Source organism: Ascaphus truei, chromosome 13 (assembly GCF_040206685.1).
Source record: "Ascaphus truei isolate aAscTru1 chromosome 13, aAscTru1.hap1, whole genome shotgun sequence".
In the NCBI taxonomy this organism is placed as follows: Eukaryota; Metazoa; Chordata; class Amphibia; order Anura; family Ascaphidae; genus Ascaphus; species Ascaphus truei.
The window spans coordinates 27,062,290-27,082,170 of NC_134495.1; the positions used below are offsets into that span (position 1 = coordinate 27,062,290).

At 41.3% G+C, this 19,881-nt stretch overlaps 1 protein-coding gene across 2 annotated transcripts in view; it reads right to left on the minus strand.

Moving 5' to 3' along the window:
- LOC142465084 (dehydrogenase/reductase SDR family member 4-like) overlaps positions 1–18,815 on the minus strand; it is a 39,048-nt gene extending 20,233 nt beyond the window's left edge. Inside the window, exons 1-4 of one of the 2 annotated variants that reach the window (XM_075568991.1) lie at positions 18,587–18,814; positions 8,393–8,570; positions 2,585–2,686; positions 1,179–1,249 (exon numbers count right to left, since the gene is read on the minus strand). In XM_075568991.1, the coding sequence (XP_075425106.1) occupies positions 1,179–1,249; positions 2,585–2,686; positions 8,393–8,570; positions 18,587–18,711 (476 nt within the window). In that variant the 5' untranslated portion in view covers positions 18,712–18,814. Of the gene's footprint in view, positions 1–1,178; positions 1,250–2,584; positions 2,687–8,392; positions 8,571–18,586 lie in introns of both variants that reach the window. The other variant, XM_075568992.1, reaches the window with a different exon arrangement.
- Between the last annotated feature and the right edge of the window lie 1,066 nt (positions 18,816–19,881).

A 19,881-nucleotide genomic window follows, 5' to 3' on the forward strand; every position in this document is an offset into this window, starting at 1 on the left:
GAATTCTAAAGATTAATGTTGATTGGTATTTTACAATAGAGTGTGTAACGATAAAGTTTTCCTGAAAACAAAATCACTCATCTGAAAAGTACAGAATAAATAATTCAAATTAAATTTGTTTCAAATGTATGCAATTACTACTGGAAGTGCCAAAAAATCCATGTTTCAAATATAGACTTTTGGATAAAAGTTTCCTTCAACAAATTCACGCTACTCAAAAGTATAATAAATACAAATGCGCTTTGTGCCAAATCAAAATGTATGTAATTAGAATTAAATGTGCAAAAAATAAAATTTCAAATAAATATATATATTTTGGAAACTTTTATCCCTAGACACTCTTTAATAGAATGTGTAAGGATACAAGTTTCCTAAAACAAATTCACTGTACTCACAAGTTTATGCAGAGCACACAGTGAGGACTGCATTTCCATCAGAGCAAGAAAAATTAGTTGTTTAGTCTCAAAATGTTTTGATTGATCCAAACCACGATTTTCTGGGGAAATGTTTGATGTTCCTTTATTTTGTCCATCATTATTTGTCTGTAAAAATCCTACCGTATGTAATGTGTACCGCACACTATACTGTAATTATGAAGTACTTTGTGTCCCATTGGGAGAAACGAGCTCTATGAAATAAAGTTATTATAGTATTATTATTTATAATATAATAATAATTATTATTATTATTATTATTATTATTATTATTATTATTATATTGCTTGCCTTCAATTAAAATACTGTATCTTTTTCTAAGCTTAAAGATAAAAAACAAAACAAAAAAAAGAAACAAATGAGCTTTCTATCAAAGTATAGTAGTTTAAAATTGTATTTGTTTTACAATGAAGAATACAATGAGATATCTAATGTATAGGTATATCCTAGATGCAAACTACACAGTCAAAATATATACTGTATGTGTCAAATACTGTGTATTACTCATGTATGATTCCGCTACAAAGTAAATGCATGAACAAAAGCCACGTAATATAAACAGAAGGGAATATTTCATTTCTCTTTGGTACATCATACAAGTACAATATATATATATATATATATATATATATATATATTTTAAGTATTATGCCAGGTGCTACTGGTTTTCCTTAGATGAAAACCTCAAACACATTATAATGCAATATTTGTGTCAAGTAACTTCTATCTTGTGCCAACCCTTACCCTTCGTTCTGCATATGTGGAACAACCAGTTTCGCCATCAGGAAATGGGATGTAACATTCACTCCAAGAACCTGAAACGAACAGAAATGGAAAGTGACCAGATTCACTAAGCAGCGTTCAATCAGTGAAATGCTAAAGCAATTCAGTAAAATAAACTTCCTTGAAGAACATAAAGTGTGGAAAGAGCAAAGTATGTGGTAATTGTATTTTGGAATAAGCACATTAGGGTATATGGTAAAGATTAGCACACCTACTGTAGTATTAATTTACTAGTACTGTATGTAATTACAGTACTGTATTATAAAGCCAACGTTTCAACAACAAAGAACCTTTATCATGGAATCAATCAGGGAACTCGCTGATGAAGGTTCTTTATATGTTGTCTGTGTGATGCAGTAATTAACATGCTCTCTGTGTGCCTGACGTTTTGTTTCTCACTGTGGCCAGGATGTAAGCACAGTTAGAAAATATGAAATGCTGATGAAACCACCACACTTGAGGAGTAACGTTAGAGTTGCCATAGGGTTCATTAGTTTTTGTTATAGAGTGGGTTAGTAAGTTACAGTACTCTGTACACCATTGGATAGTACTCTAAAATTCTCTATAGCCCACCAACTTAAGTTCCATTGTTGCCTTGTACACTGTAGGTCTCATAACTATGGAACAAAAGAAAATATTCCTCCCCTATTATTTAAGGGTGATAGGGACAAAAACAAATTAAATTGTAGTCTTACTAAAGGTTTGTGTTTTGGATCTCCTTTTAAGGAGATTTTGAAAACAGATATTCTAAAGAAACACTATAATTATACACTATAATTATACACTGTAACCTATTTATTTTCCATGTAAGTGTGAAATATAAATACCACTTAATCTACACTGTAAACTGGACTAAAATAAAAAGATTATGTTTCATGAAGTCATATTTTATGAATGTACTGTAGATGCAGCCAAATAAATTGTAAAATGACTGTGTTAGTTTAGCATTGCAATAATCAAATTACATAATTAATGCAAGAGTGCTTAAAATATAGGCATAACACATACATTCAAATAATTGTTAATCTATACATAAAGAAAGCAAATCTTAATTTTAATAGCTTCCCTTTGTCATCTTTTCTTTGAATTATAAAGGCGCATGTCAAATTTAATTTCAATGTGATAACATTAACATAACAAAATTACACTCAACTGACATTAAACCAAGCTACACGTTTTAAGTGAAATTATTTTTCCCCCACACATTTTTGGCAAGTGATTAACTAGTATTGCTAATATTAGCTACTTATATGCTAATAATCTTTTATTATATTGAATATTATAAGAACACATTTGGTTAAATGTTTTTTTAAACTTAACTGCTTTTAGAAACAATGTGTAATTATTTTAATTATGCCAATATTTACCTTATTCCACATTTCTTCCGTAGTCTCCAGTAAAGGACCCACATTGGGGTTAACAGCTGCATTACAGACTAGAATGTTTATTTTACCGTACCGCTGCAGGGCCTGAGTAACAATAGAAGTAATTCAAGACTAGCTTTGTTTTCCTAGAAAACATTTACTAAGTACTGTAAGACAATCTGCACTGTGTACTGTATATCTACAATTAGGAAATGGTTTGAGACAGAGAAACATATTAGCACTAACTTGTTTCTGTATAAGAACTGCTGTAACTTACATCGCTCATCTTAATTGAAAACAGGGTCAATGAAAATTGAAGATTAATTATGTAATAATCACCTCAGAACAGAGCATTACTGGCCAATAATGCCATGGCAGGAAGAGTTTAAGGCCAGAGGCGAAGCCGAGGGACTTTAACCCCGCCAGGGCATTATTGACCAGTAATGCCCTGTTCTGAGGGGATTATTACTATTATAGGCTAAATGTAGGCTTTGTTTTTCATAAAAAAGATACATTTTCGTAGTCATATTGGTTTTTATCAGCATAATTATCTACATTCTTATGTTTTCACTGCAAGATTATTAAAAGGAAATTGTACATACCCACAGCCCCCCTAAACACACACACACACAAACACACACACAAACACACACACAAACACACACACACACACTCTGCAACCCCCCTCTATAAACACAAACACACTCTACAGTCCCCCTTACACACTATGAAGCCCCCCTTCTGAACACCCACAAAACACACTGCAGCCCTCCTCCACCCTCTAAACGAGGGGTGGGGAACCTTTATACTGCCAAGGGCCATTTGGATATTTATAACATCATTCGAGGGCCATACAAAATTATCAACTTAAAAATAAGCCTGCTATATACGGTCAAACATTTAATTAACTCACCCCTAATGTGATGGCTAGAACTGCTTCTCTTTGGGTGACTGACTGACACTTGGGTGGGTGACTGACGAGTGGGTGAGTGACTATGACTGACTGTGGGTTGGTGTCTGTATTCATTCAGACTCACACACACTCTTCCTCTCTGACTCTCTGCGACTCTCTCCCTCTCCGACTCTCTCCCTCTCTGACCCTCTCCGTGTCTGACTCTCTCCCTCTCCCTCTCTGACTCTCTCCCTCTCCCTCTCTGACCCTCTCCCTCTCTGACCCTCTCTGACCCTCTCCCTCTCTGACCCTCTCCCTCTTTGACCCTCTCCCTCTCTAACCCTCTCCCTCTCTGACTCTCTCCCTCTCTGACTCTCTCCCTCTCTGACTCTCTCCCTCTCTGACTCTCTCCCTCTCTGACTCTCTCCCTTTGACTCTCTCACTCTCCCTGACTCTCTCCCTCTCCCTCTCTGACTCTTTCCCTCTCCCCCTCTCTGACTCTCTGCCTCTCCCCCTCTCTGACTCTCTCCTTCTCCCCCTCTGACTCTCTCCCCCTCTGACTCTCTCCCTCTCTGACTTTCTACCTCTCTCTCCCTGACTCCCTCTCCCTGACTCCCTGACTCCCTCTCCCTAACTCCCTCTCCCTGACTCCCTTTCCCTGACTCCCTCTCTCTCTCTCTCCCTCCCTCCCTCTCTCAGACACACACTCTCTCTCTGACACACACTCTATCTCTCTCACACTCTCTCTCTCTCCCTCTCTCAGACACACTCTCTCTCTCTCTCTCCCTCTCTCAGACACACTCTCTCTCTCTCTCTCTCTCTCTCTCTCTCTCTCTCTCTCTCTCTCTCTCTCTCTCTCTCTCACTCTCTCACACACTTCTCTTTGGGTGACTGACTGACACTTGGGTGGGTGACTGACACTTGGGTTACTGGCTGACACTTGGGTAGGTGACTGACTGACACTTGGGTGGGTGACTATGACTGACTGTGGGTTGGTGTCTGTATTCATTCACAGACTCACACACACTCTCCCTCTCTGACTCTCTGACTCTCTCCCTCTCTGACTCTCTCCCTCTCCCTCTCCCTCTCTGACTCTCTCTGACTCTCTCCCTCTGACTCTCTCCCTCTCCCCCTCTGACTCTCTCCTTCTCCCTGACTCTCTCCCTCTCCCTCTCTGACCCTCTCCCTCTCTGACTCTCTCCCTCTCTGACTATCTCCCTCTCTGACTATCTCCCTCTCTGACTATCTCCCTCTCTGACTCTCCCTCTCCCTGACTCTCTCCCTCTCCCGGACTCTCTCCCTCTCCCTGACTCTCTCCCTCTCCCTCTCTGACTCTCTCCATATCTGACTCTCTACCTCTCCCCCTCTCTGACTCTCTCGCTCTCCCCATCTGACTCTCTCCCTCTCTGACTTTCTACCTCTCTCTCCCTGACTCCATGACTCCCTCTCCCTGACTCCCTCTCTCTCTCCCTCCCTCCCTCTCTCAGACACACACTCTCTCTCTCTCTCTGACACACACACTCTCTCTCTCTCACACTCTCTCTCTATCTCTCTCACACTCTCTCTCTCCCTCTCTCAGACACACACACTTTCTCTCTCTCTCTCCCTCTCTCAGACACACTCTCTCCCTCTCTCTCTCTCCCTCCCTCCCTTCCTCTCTCAGACACACACTCTCTCTCTCTGACACACACACTCTCTCTCACACTCTCTATCTCTCTCACTCTCTCTCTCTCCCTCTCTCAGACACACACACTTTCTCTCTCTCTCCCTCTCTCAGACACACACACTTTCTCTCTCTCTCTCCCTCTCTCAGACACACTCTCTCCCTCTCTCTCTCTCCCTCCCTCCCTTCCTCTCTCAGACACACACTCTCTCTCTCTGACACACACACTCTCTCTCTCTCTCTCTCTCTCTCTCTCTCTCTCTCTCTCTCTCTCTCTCAATATCTCTCTCTCAATATCTCTCTCTCTCTCTCTGACACATACTCTCTCTCTCTCTCTTTCACACTTCTCTTTGGGTGACTGACTGACTGACACACACACACACACACACACACACACACACACACACACACACTCAGAGACACACACACACTCAGAGACACACACAATCAGAGACACACACACACACAGACACACTCAGAGACACACACACACACACACAGAGACACAAACACACACACAGAGACACACACACACTCAGAGAGACACAAACACAGAGACACAGACACACACACACACTCAGAGACACACACACACACACTCAGATAGAGAGGCATACACACACCCTCAGAGAGACCCACACACACACACACACACACTCAGAGAGACACACACTCAGAGACACACACAGAGACACACACACACACTCACTCAGAGAGAGACACACACACACACTCAGAGACACACACACACTCAGAGAGAGACACACACACACACACACACCCTCAGAGAGACCCACACACACACACACACACTCAGAGAGACACACACACACTCAGAGACACACACCCACACAGAGACACACACACGCAGAGAGACACACACACACTCAGAGACACATACACACACACACAGAGACACACACACACACACACACAGAGACACACACAATCAGACACACACACACAGACACACACTGGGGAAATCGGAACAGGGGGGAGGATCGGAACGGGGGTGAATCGGAGCGGGGGTGAATTGGAGCAAGGGGTGAATTGGAACGGGGGGGAATCGGAGCAGGGGAGCAAGGGGGAAGCAAGAGGGGCACCTGACTTGCTCCATTCAGCAGGAAGGGGCGGGCCTCACATTGAAAGCTCAGCAAGAAAAAAAAATCCTGGCAGCGTGCCAACACGCGCCAGCCAATGAGGAGAGGGGGGAGGTTTTTTTTTCTTCTTCCCTTTGCAGGGAAGTGCGCACTGCGTATCGCGAACACGCTAACCGGGCTACAGGATTTATCAAAGGGCACGGACGTGCAGGGGGCCCGGGCGGCTGGACCAGATGATTTCACGGGCCTTATACGGCCCGCGGGCTGGACGTTCCCCACCCCTGCTCTAAACTCACAAAACACACACAGCAACCCCCCTCTGCACCAACAAACACAGAAACACACTGCAGACACACACACACACACCAAAACACACTCTGCAGCCCTCCTCCACCATCTACACCCACTGACACAAACACACAAACACACACTGCAGCCCCCTCTACACCTACAAAACACACTGCAGACACACACAAAACAGACTTCTGCCCCCTCTACAGCCACAAAAATGCAACAACAGCCCACCCTCTACACCCACTTCAGCCCCCATGTAAACCCACACACTGCAGACACAAACACACACAAAACACTCTGCACCCCTCCTCCACCCACAAAACACACACTGCAGCCCCCTCTGCACCTACAAAACACACACTGCAGAGACACACACAAACCAACAAAACTGACTGCCACCTCTACATCCGCAAAAACACATCAGCAGCCCCCTCCCTACACCCATTGCAGCCCCCCTGTAAAGCCACACACTGCAGACACACACACCAACAAAACACTCTGCACCCCTCCTCCACCCACAATACACACACTGAAGACACACATACTGCAGCCCCTCCTCTACACCCACAAAACACACACAGCAGACACACACCAACAAATCAGACTCTGCTTCCCCCTTTACACCCACAAAACACAAACCAATAGAAGACGCACACACCAATAAAACTCTCTGCTATCCCTTTAACACCCACAAGAGACAACCCTTTCCCCTCACTCTCCTCTGCGGAGCTCTCTGCAGGCAGGGTGTGGGAGGAAACAATGCCTTGCTGCTGCCTCCAGTTCAATCACCTCCCCTGTCTAAGAACAAATCTCACTCTTTGTGAATGAGAACTGAAAGCTGATTGGCTGAAAAACTTGGCAAGATGCCAAAAATTCTGCGCCATTACTGATTGGATAATACCTAGAATTTTAACTAATCTGAGAGCAGGGATTTAAAAAATGCCTGGAATTTACCAGCTTTAGCCTAAAATTTTGGACCACAAGAAAAGAAGCTATTTACACAATAAATACAGACCTTTGTATGCTTTAGAAAATGTAACCTCAAAATGTTTAAATTGTACACTTTGCATGTACAGTACAGTAAACTATAGGAGCTGCACAAAATGAAATCTAAAATAAAACTATTGAGATATCTATGTTTTCCTGTTAGGAGATACTGTAGTCAGCCATCTTCTATTTGGGACGTCATGTTTAATTCTTAAAGAATCGAGGAAAATGTAACGACTTGAGGTAAATAAACAAACTCTCGTTAATGCTTCTTCTGGAACAGCACAAACCTGGCATTTTTTTGTTTGTTTCTTTTTTGCTTTCTAATGCACAAGGTGAAGAACAATAGATGGAAATGTGGATGTCATAAAGCTCATATAGTCTTATTCAGTTGGGTGTTGAAACTGCCATCACACCTAATTGAATGACACTCATACAGGGAAATTAAGCAATTGTCATTAATTTGGCATGTTCTTCATGGGACCTAATTGAATAAGGCCTATGGTAAAATTAACATCTCAATCATTTTACATTTGTTAGATTTTATTTTATAGTGTTACACTAGTGTAAAGGAACCTTTTCATTTTTTGAGACTATCATTTAAAAAACATGTTTAATGTCTTTAATTAAAAATATTGCCCACTTTCCAATTGTATGTTATCACCTGTTAATGTATCTTTGAAACCAATTAATATCCCTGCATCTCTTGTATGTGCTTTTGTTCTGCTTATTTAAAAATGTTTTTCTAAATGTAATTGTTGCCTTCTCTTCGGTCAAAGAATATCTGACTCTCCCATGATATCTATCTCACTCATAATACATCACTCATCTGTCATTCTATTCTGTCTCTACATTCCCTCCTCCCATTCTCTTACCGTTTCCACTAGTCTCTCTCGGTCCTCTGCTCTCCCCACATGACATGTGGTTCCAGAGACATTAAGTCCCTCCTCAGTCAGCTCCCTCACAGCTTTGTCTACATTCTCTTGTTTTCGGCTGTTCAAAAGCACAGTAGCTCCATCCTGTGCCAGGCGCCGTGCTATAGCCAGACCAATCCTAAATCAAGCAACAAGGGACATTCAGAATTATATTAAGCGATTTCATGGAAAGTCCCATATTTATTATATTGATGGGAAGAGAGAGAGGCACTTTCAACACACCTTACTTATCGCTAGTCTACTGTATAAAAGTCAGGAAGGTGTTATTGTATAAAAATGCAGAATCTGCATCTTTTGCCGGCATTCACTAACCTCCTGTACAGGTTATCACACCTTAGTCAGGCAATAAATTCCATTGCTTTGAATAGCAGTTAACCTGTATTGGAAGTCAGTGAATCTCGCCCTTTGTTTCACTTATTAGTTTTAAATAAAGTCCATCATATTGTATCTGCAGTGGTGAAGTTTACAGTTTATCTGCTTTACAGTTTGCTTCAAATTTAAAACTTGGTTATGATGTTTGTTACAGTGGCGACACACTTTATTCTAACTCGGCTAGCTCCGCAAATTTCAGATTATCCCGGTTATGTGCGGTTTTGTGTCGTTTTCGCCCGGGGTGAATTGCGTTATTTCCGCTGCTCTGATTTAAGCATTTTATTCCCGCTGTCTGCAATACTGCAATGCCGTGTAAAAATTCATGGGGGCGTTTGCAAGCTGTTGTCTTTGAAGCCGAGAAGCTGTCCCCTGGCGAGATGTGTTTGCAGCAGAGAGAGATCCGCTGCTCTCTCTGCGCAAACATCGGCACATTAAAAATTATTTAAAATACATTTTTATTCATATTGTAGATGTGTAGGGGCTCTCCGGAGCTGAACCGCATTGGTTTCAGGTCCGGGGACCCCCTGCTTCCCGAAATACAGGCCCCTTTATGAGGTGCCGGTATCCCTTTGCATTTAAAGGTCCCGATCACGTGACCGCGGAATGTAAACAAAGCAGAGGGATACCGGCACCCCCTAAACGGGCCTGTATCTCGGGAAGCAGGGGTCCCCGGACCTAAAACCAAAGCGGTTCCGCTCCGGAGACCCTCTGCACATCTACAGTATGAATAAAACACCCATATCAATAAACAATCATTCCTTACCTTTGCGGATATGTGCTATGGTAACGAAGCAGCATGAATGTATTTTTAATAATATTGTACAGTGAGCAGGGGGTTCCCTGAGCCACAAATCAAAGCTCAGGGGACCCCCTGCTCCTGCACAATATTATTAAAATACAGAAATGCTGCTTCATTACCATAGCTGATAGCCGCTAAGGCAATGAAGGGTTAAGGCAGAATAGCATGTTTATTGAGGACATTTGCCCCCAATAAACATTGCAATAAACAACATACAGTACACCCCCTGTGTATTTAAAATACATAAACAACAATAAATACATTAAAAACATATTTTTAACATAACTGTTCCCTTTTGGTTATAACCCCACCTCCTTGACTGTAATCTGTGTAAGCCCCCCCCCCCTCCACCTAATGTGTCTGTTAAATCTCTCTGCCTTGACTGTAATCTGTGTAAGGCCCCCTCCCCCTAATGTGTCTGTTAAATCTCCCTGCCTTGACTGTAATCTGTGTAAGGCCCCCTCCCCCTAATGTGTCTGTTAAATCTCCCTGCCTTTGTTCCTGTGAGTGCAGTTTATGTTAATGTGGGGAGGGGGAGGGGGATCCCGATGTGCATATAATGCAGCGCCTCACTGCCAATGGCCCACCCCGTGAAGCCTAACCACCCTCACCCACTACCCACAAGGGAGGCCTACCCATATACCGTTGCCCCCCCCCCTCGACCCCCCTCATCCTGCCCATGGCCCCTCCACTGCTGCAAAACAGACACAAAAATTAAAACATCCAAAGTAATGTCCCCTAACCCCTTAATCACCATAGTGGTTATTAACCGCTACAGTCATTAAGGGGTTAACCCACCCTCACCCACCACTCGGGACGCCTACATACCCTCCCACACTAACCCCCACCCCATGAGGCCTAACCACCCTCACCCACTACCCACAAGGGAGGCCTACCCACATACCGTTGGGGAACCCCCCCCCCACCCCCAGTACCCACAATAAAAACAATACAGTGAACCACAATAAACATCATTATATTTATTAAATACATTACCCACCCCCTGTGCCCCCCCATAAATACAAGATTTATCCTTTTACAAACAGGGTTCATAACGCAGCCCCACGCGAGTCCCCGGTGGGCTGGCGGGGCACCTGACAGGCCTACAGGGTACCAGCAGCCCTTTTCAAACAGGTTCTGGAAGCCTGCTGGTGGGTCCCGCCAGCACCATGACCCCCAGGTGGTCTCCTTGGGTCACCGTGGGCCACAATTGGGTCCCCACGTTAGGCCCGCGGATGTCTGGGAGCCCCGGGTCAGACCCACAGGTGTCTGCGGGGCCTCGGGTGGTTCCCACGGGGGTCTGGGGAACTCATGAGTGCTCACTACAGGTCCGCGGTGCCCCCATACAAGTGGGACCACAGCTTCATCCCCACACCTATGGGTCGGCGGTGTCCCCACGGAAGTGAGGCCACCACTTCATCCCCACAGACTACGGGTCCGCGGTGCCCCCACAGATGTGAGGCCACCGCTTCATCCCCGCATGTGTCACCCGTGGAACCACCAGCCTGATACCCGTGAGATACCCGAGGAGACCCGCAGGGGGTCTCCAGAGGTTCCACGCAGAACGACGGAACAAACCCTGAATGTAAAAAAAATAAACCTGGCCTATACATTCAATACATACACCCCCCCCCCCCCAACACCTACAGTACAATAATGTGCAAAATAACTATTATCCAGATATGGATAATAGATTAATTGCCCATTATTAAAAACATTAACAAGCATATTCAAATAAATAAAGTACTACTGACCTCATCAATAAGAAGTCTCCGTTGCCAGCAACATCCTTGTCTTGCCCACAAAATACATAGCAAATACAAAGCCAATACATTGCAAGTACATTCAGATATCAATTAACCTCTTAAACACCTTATCGGATAATATCTGCAAAGGTAATTAAGGGGTTAAGCGACACTGGCCCTATACCCACCCTTCACCCATGAATATGTACAGTGGCTTCATCATGCAACTATATATATATATATATATATATATATATATATATATATATATATACACAGAGATATATATATATATATATATATATATATATATATATATACAGTATATACACACACATGATGAACCAATATACAAATAAATGTAGAAGGGTTATCAAAACCATACTTTACTACAAATAACACTTCTCCATACAGACACACTACATTAAAATGAATTTCCTTTAATAATCCTAACTGATCTTACAATCTAAATCATCAAATGCCAATGAAAAACCTCACATTCCAATCAATACATTGCATTTACATTGTATATATGATGCATAAAATCTATGCACCATATACATTCTGCAAATGAATGTTAACAATATCATTGCAAGCAAAATACAAATACCTCCAAACAAGTAAACTATTTTAACCAATCAAGTAAACAAAAATCAATTAGCATTCATTATTTACATCCCTAAACAATTGACAGTCCATCCCGATCAATGAAACAATTAACTAATTCAAGCCTGGAGCAGAACAATTTAGCATGTGAAAAAATATAAGTACCAACCAGAATACAAAATTTAAAACCGAGGCTAACCCTGTCCACAAGCACACAATACAATACAAAGGATTAGAACTATCTAATTGAAAAAAACCTTATACACACATTGAAGCATAGCAGCATAGCCAAATTAATTTAAAACACATCAAATCAAGCGTTTAAAATAACAAAATTTCTTACCCTGTATGTATATATCTCTCTAGACATATATACATACATACATACAGTGGCAAGAACTGATATACCACAAATAAATAAATACACATGTTAAAAAAAACTTTAAAAAAAATTTCAAGCACAATTAAATACATTTCTTTAGTTCACTTACCATTACTTGGCCCCATTGACTCCCGTTGAACAGCTTACTCACGTACAAAACCACCAGGCACAGGAATCCATAAAATAATAAACCATAAAAAAATAAACATTAAACTAAAAATCCAAATCAATCCACGGGTCTTCTACTTGTAATCCATCTTCATCTGTATTCTTCTTTCTTCTACCTTCTTCCGGGGTCTTCTTCCCGCCTTCGGCCACGCCCTGGTCTTCTTTCTTCATAGGAGGTCCTTCCTCCTCTGCGGCTGGCTTCAAAATGAGACGACATAGGCTTTTAAAGGCCGATGACGTCACATTTTCGTCATATGGTTCCCACGGCCCTAATTGGGCCGTGAAAACCATGTGTTTTGGCCGATAAAAATAAAAATGATGACGTCACTTAAAGGCAATGAAAGCACAGCCAATCAGAATGGCTTTGCTTCAATTGCCTTTAAGATGACGTCATGAAAAGAAACATGGCCGTCCTCACATGGTACAGTAGCCAATCAGAGCGTGGGAACTCCATCCCTAATCTGATTGGCTCTAGTACCATGTGACAGAGGCTTGGGGGAGAACGGATTTGACGTCATTGAAAGCTTCTTCCACACACCCCTGAAGAAGTGCGCCCATGCACATGAAACGTCGTTGGGAGATTATTCTGTTTTTAGAGCTGTCTGTTTGGTTGTGGAGGATATTGGCAGCAGTTGTGTGGGCTGTGGGGGGAAAGGAGAGGAAGAGGAGCAGCGATTTCAGTAACACCGCAGCGTGTGACGTCACATCCACCAGGAAGTTCCGGTTTTCGTGCGACTCAACATCCATCCCCCACACGAGGCAATCCCTAAAGGAGCTCCAGTTATCATCAGAGAGGAGCACCTGAGCGATCTTCAGCTTTACTGCTTTTACCATCTACTGTCCTGTACGTAGGGTTTCAATTTTACCCCTCTGGACTTAAGTGCTGTATCCTCCGGAACCCAGTATTTCAATGTTAATAAATAGCTTTTTGTTAGGATTATAGTCTTGCTAGCGTCTGTCTGTCATTGTGTGTTATGTTTGTCATGTGTGTGTTTTTAATGTTTTAATGTAAACTTTTTTGGCGTACTGCACCATTATCTGTTTGTTTTCTTCTCTTTTTTACATATTGCACTATCATTTGGTGTGAGCCGTTCGTTGACCCCTTCACTGCCTGTTTGCTCAAGGACACTTTTGGGACTTTGCAAGAGACGGTTTGGTCTTTATTCGGATTTATTATTATTTAAAGGACTGATTTGGCGCCGGCAATTCTTTCTTTTCTCTGTAATTGCAATTTATTGAAGCAAACTAATATCAATTAAACAATCAGTCAACTAACTGACACCAGTGTCTTGAATTTTGCAATCAATTAAGTATTTAATGGGGTATAGAGAGGGGCAGACCTATCCCTGACGAAGCCACATTACGTGGTGAAACTTGTAGGAGAAGAAGCTAAGCACAGTACACAGACTGCACAGACTGCAGTAGGAGCTCTCAGAGCCAGGGGAAAACAGCGCACCGACAGCAATTAGACAGCATCCACAGAGGAAATCTACAGCCCCTGCCGAGCATCGGAGGCAACAGGTCTCTAAGCGGATCATCCCCCGAAACAGCTGAGCAGCTGAGCAGTTCGGCAGACACCCCAGAAGTGAATACTGTCCTTGCAAATTCGAGCCAGCAGCAAAGACACAGAGGGAGTGAGACTCCACACTATTTACAGGTAATTATCCTCCTTTAAGTGGAACAATACAATAGGCTGATATAATAAACTGATGACCCAAAATTATATTCTGTTGCAGTCAGCTTAATCACTCTTAATTAGATAAATCAGCTAGCGCTCTTGCCCTCAGTGTCCAGTCCAATTCACAAATGAGTGATGCAGCGCCTCCAAGATGGATCGAACCCATGGGTCCAAAGGAAACTACAGAGAATAAAAAGAAAAAAAGGGCGCAAAACCCATAGTGTAGTATGTAAAGTTGAATGCTAAAAAACACAGTTAAAAACACTTACAAGATGTAAGTAGATAAGATGCACATCTAGGGTGGTTGATCCGTGACTTCAGCATTTGCTGGGATAGCCTCAGTGTCCCCGTCTCTTGCGTGGAGAGAGGCGTTATTCCACTCCCGCTTCCGTGTCACGTGCGCTCGTGATGTCACTGCGTTCGTGTCCTCGCGCCGTCACTCTGGGGTTTGGCTTAGGGCTGGTATGCTTTCTCCGGCAGTCTGACAAGAGCAGACTCAGGATCCTCCGGCTACGCTTCACAATTCAGCAGGCTTGGTAGATACAGCCCTACGCGTTTCGAGAAACACTTTCTCTTCGTCAGGGGCTCTGTATCTACAAGGCTGCTGATTTATCTATTCATTGGTAATTATAAAGGCCATCAACCAATAGGTACATAATCCCAATATGTCCTCAATAGCTGTTGTAAGCAACTAGAGTGTACTGAATCTAAATGTCCAGTAGATGGCACTAAAATATAAGACATGAATAAGTGGAAAGAGTATTTGACCCCCTATTCGAACAATTATAATCAACCTATGAAAATAAAGGATATTATGTTATAGGATATTAATAATAAATTGATATTCAAATGGGTATCCATATGAGTAATTAATAAATCTCCTTCAAAATCAATAATAAATTTAGCAATCTTTAATAATACGTTTTAAATTACTCACAACGTAAAATATGTTATGAACTGATATTAAGAATTAAAATTACTAATACTATTGGATCAAACAGCTATAAAGTTTACATTCATAGTAAAAACACACATTATACAGAAGTGTATATAACAAAATGACCCCCTATCAAGAGATTAAAATATATTTTAAAACCATATTTATAAAAAGGCTACCAGATCTATGTCTTCATTTAGGCGACATTGCACCCAGCTCATGTATCCAATACAGTAGCGGCCGGGCTGACTCTAATGCGGCCGCCCCCGCAGTTTAAAAATAGCGTGGGCGGCGCGCGGGCTGTCTCCGTCCGAAACCCGGACGGTTTTCCCGCGCCGCAGGCGCTTTCAATAGTAAGCGCCATTAGCACTTATCTATTGAAGCGGCCACCGAGCGGGAAACTCCGCTTTAGAATGAGCTTAGCCGGGACAGTATGTCTCCCTTTGTCTGAGTATCATTAATCTATCGCCACCATAATCGCTGTTTAAAACATGTTCTTTCCCTATAATCTTTAGCCCTTTAGGGTCTTTATTGTGTCTAATACTAAAGTGCCTTGAAACCCCGTGGGTCATCACTCCTTTGAGTATATTCCCACGGTGTTCCAAGAAACGTTGTTTTAGGCTCCTTTTAATCCTGCCTATATATTGAAGGCCACACTCACATTCTAAAAGGTATACGACATAAGTTGTGTTACAATTGATCAAACTTTTAGTGTCATAAGTTGTCGTGGAATCCTTAGCTTTAAATGTAGTAGCCCCATTAGATATATGACTACACGAGATACATCTACCTCCACATTTAAAATTCCCGATAACAGGTTTCCATGCTTGATTAATGTTAAGCTCACGACAAGTTCTGGGAATTTTAGATGGAGCCCCTGAAGAAGTCTCTGTTCGAGACGAAACGCGTAGGGACTGATTTATGATATATTGTCCTGTTTTATATCATTTATATGCCACTCTGACTTATGGGACTTTTATCGTCTGGCACTTAATACCAAGTACAGCCGTACCACTATTATCCTTGCGGGGATCGCCGCAGCTTATCCGGATAGCCCAGTGACGTCACTAGCTCTCGTGAGACTGCTACCAGAGGCTCATTGCAGCGACGAAGGGCTGGAAGTAGAGAGGCACTCCCCACTTGCTCCGGTACATGGAGTAGAATTGCAGTGTTGCTGTGTTCCTTCACATCGGACTGGTGTTACTGGAGCGGCTGTATCCTGCACCTGGGCTGGCGATTGAGTATAACTCATAAATGCTTTTATTCCCTTTATGTTTGTGATTGTGCATTTTTACACATCCTACCCCATATAAATTTGTAAACCTTAATACGCTATGAGTGCGTTTTATATGCACTTAATACGCTATGAGAGTTTTTTGTTTGTTTTTTTCTGTAGATATCTTGGAGGGAGTGGTTACCCCCTGCATTCAGGCTGCAAAGACTCATTTGGACAGCGTGTGGAGCTGGATTTTGATTTGTATTCCATTTTATATGTCTGGACACTATTCATTCATTTGTTTTTATTTTTTCACATGTATTTTTTATTCTTTATTGTTTAGTTTTTAATAGCATTTATTTTTTCATCATTGTTTGCTTTACTTATGGTTAATTAGATTTATGTGGCGCTCTCTCTCTTTCTCTCTCTATATATATATGTATGTATGTATTTTTATATATATATATATACATATACACACACACATGCACCCACACACACATACCATATTTAGTCTTTGTTGATCCACTTCTGGATGATGGACTCCACAATGATCTTCCAGTTCCTGCAGTTGTAAGTCTCTCTTACTCCATATTGCAACAACACATTTTCGGATTGTATCCTCCCGTCTTACTTTTGGCCATCTTCTTGGTCTTTTAGTTATTCAGGAATCCAACTTCGTACTGTACAATCTTTATCCAAAAGGGTAATTTCTTGCAATACAAGGTCCCATTGAAAGGAATAGACCCACTCCTGTGCCATCAGGGAAATCCCCTCCCCCAGCACTGTGTCTTTCCTAAGATTTGTTTGCACAAACCAGTAAAACTAGCTACATCTGTACTGTATGTGCAGTGCACTACAATTAATAATTTCTTCATACATGTGATAGTCACAGACTTTATTTGCTTCAAAACAGAATCATTCCATTTGCTGTCTCTTCAGCTTATACCCACTGTACATCGCTTCCTGCTTCTATGAGTTGCCAGATCTCTGTTCAAATACTTTTATTTTGAGCCACTGTTGGAATTTCCCTTGAGTGATTGTCTTGTTTATTCTACCTGCCAGGTACCACTCTCACATAACTCTCTACTAGTATAGCAGCCCAAAAAAATGTCAAAGGAGTTAACACCATTATATATTAGATTAGCTTGTTTATATTACAGTTTAGTCAACTTTTATTTTGTTATTCTATTCATGTTATACTTATTTAAAGCATTGCTGATGCTTTATTATTCTATTTTAGCTTTCTCCGGTTTATTCAGATGCATTTTTTCATAATTTAGTAAAAATCCAAAACAAAAACACAACAAGTTTTGGCAAAACCAAAAGGAAATTACAATTGTTTTTTTTTAAAACCAAAACAATAATTTCTTTTAGAGTCAAAATCAAAACACCAGTGACAGTAATTAGTCAGTAACCTATTATTAATAGAACTAAAAAAATTATTTACTATAAACTATTAACTATAAAGCTTTTAACCCATCACCCTTTTTTCACAGATCTAAAATAAGAGCTAAGACTCTTTCTGGGTTATACTCTCTCTCATCAGACTATGGGGGTAATGCAGTAAGCGGAAAATTGCATTCGCCAGGGGTTTGAACATAATGTGTGATACATTGTCAAATAATGTCAGTTATGTTCCCATCAGTATCAAGGTAGATTTAAAACAAAAAAATGAATTCAACATTCCTGTGTAGAATTAGATATTCGTTCTTAATAAACAATGAGTTTGTTGAATTACAAAGTGTTTGACACTGTTTATCTTTGTTTAAATAATAACTGCATTTAGAATTGCAGAAAATTCCATCCTTGGTAGACGACGTTTCAAATTTCACAAAAATACCTACTGTATAACCCAGACCTTAATTTTACAAAATAAAATCATGACAATTTACTATATCAGTAAAATAAATGTTTAAGTGCCTAGAATGGCCAAGTAATCACTTAGTACTGTACTTTATTGTATGCTTGTCAATAAAATTACTAAGCAAATTGGTTCAGGTGTAAACATCTCTTACAAGATACTGCCTCTTCTAATGGATCAATATTACCATTTTCATAGCTTTTATTGTAAAAACACGTTTGAGATCTCCACTTCACACAAGTTTTTAGATTTCCTGTGTAAGTCACTAAGACAGTGAATGTGTGGCAAATATTGTAGAGAGTAAGCATTGTAAAATTATTGTATATACTGTATAGTTAATTAAGAAGAAACTTAGCCTCTAACTTACCCATAAGTTGACCCTATCACCAAAGCCACTTGTTGATCCAGGAACTTCTTACTCTCAATGCTGGACTTCCGAGAAATACGATAGTTACATGGCCAAAGCAGCGGCATAATTTTCTTGGTAAACATTGTTGACTTTGCAGAAAGAGAAAGTTAAGAGTAACGAAGACAAGAAGAGCTTGAAATCACTGCATCAGACAGGGCGTGTTTCCTAACCAATATTATCTGGGTGTGATGTTAATTTGCATATACCTGTACAAATATCTTCATTGTGCAGGAGTTAACATTATTACCTTAACAACGGAGTTCACAAGCAATACACATCTGACAGTTTTGGTTCTACCCATTCACAAAGAAACAGTATGTTCCATTCACACGTTCATAATTTTAAAGAGTTATGTAATTGTTTTGTTAATTGAGAAAAGGGCCAGTAAGCTCAAGTACAATACACAATGGGTCTCCTTTGAGACGAAACGATAAAGAGATAAAGTCTCCTTTGAGACGAAACGCGTTAGAGCTGTACACTCTCTGTATACCTTTCCGTTTTTTGGATGAATAAATAATATTTTTTACTTATACTGCGCTTGGTTGATTCCGGAGCTCGGTGAGCAGTGACCACCATTTTTACCAATTTTCCTGCATTATCTACCGGCTGGAGCACGCATTGTGAGCAGTTTGTGTGGGGTCCTTTCTCATTTTTCAGTAAGACAGGCGGACATGGACAGCTTATTGTGAGTACTGGCCAGCTGATGTATGGTGTGGGACACAGGGTGCGCTAAGGAAAGCTATTGAGGACACTGTGAGTATATTGCAGACACACTGCAGTGATATTTCTTGTTATTGGATTGTTACAAGCTTATTAACCCCCCACCCGGCTGAGTCCTTTACTAACACACCGAAGACATATAACTCATTCAACAAACTCCCCCACACGCTGACATAACCAAGGGAATCAGAGACATTTGCTGCATTATATCTTTATTACATTATTGCCATTGATAGAGCATCGGCTTTTTGGGGGATTTATTCCTCATTTTGTCACTTTCTATATACGGTAGCATAGCTTATATAATTCTTTAACAGACATTGGATAGATACATCAGATAAATCAAACTGTGTTAACCTAAAAATGCGGTATTTTCAGTAAAAAAAATAGTTCTTTTTATAGTTTTGTTAGAATAAAGAGAACCCGCTGAACTTCCATGCAGAATAAAGTGATGAGTGCACTAGGCAAAATGAATAAATGGGAAAATAACTGAGCTGAACCCCTGAGAGGAAAGGGAGAGGGAGGGGGAAAAG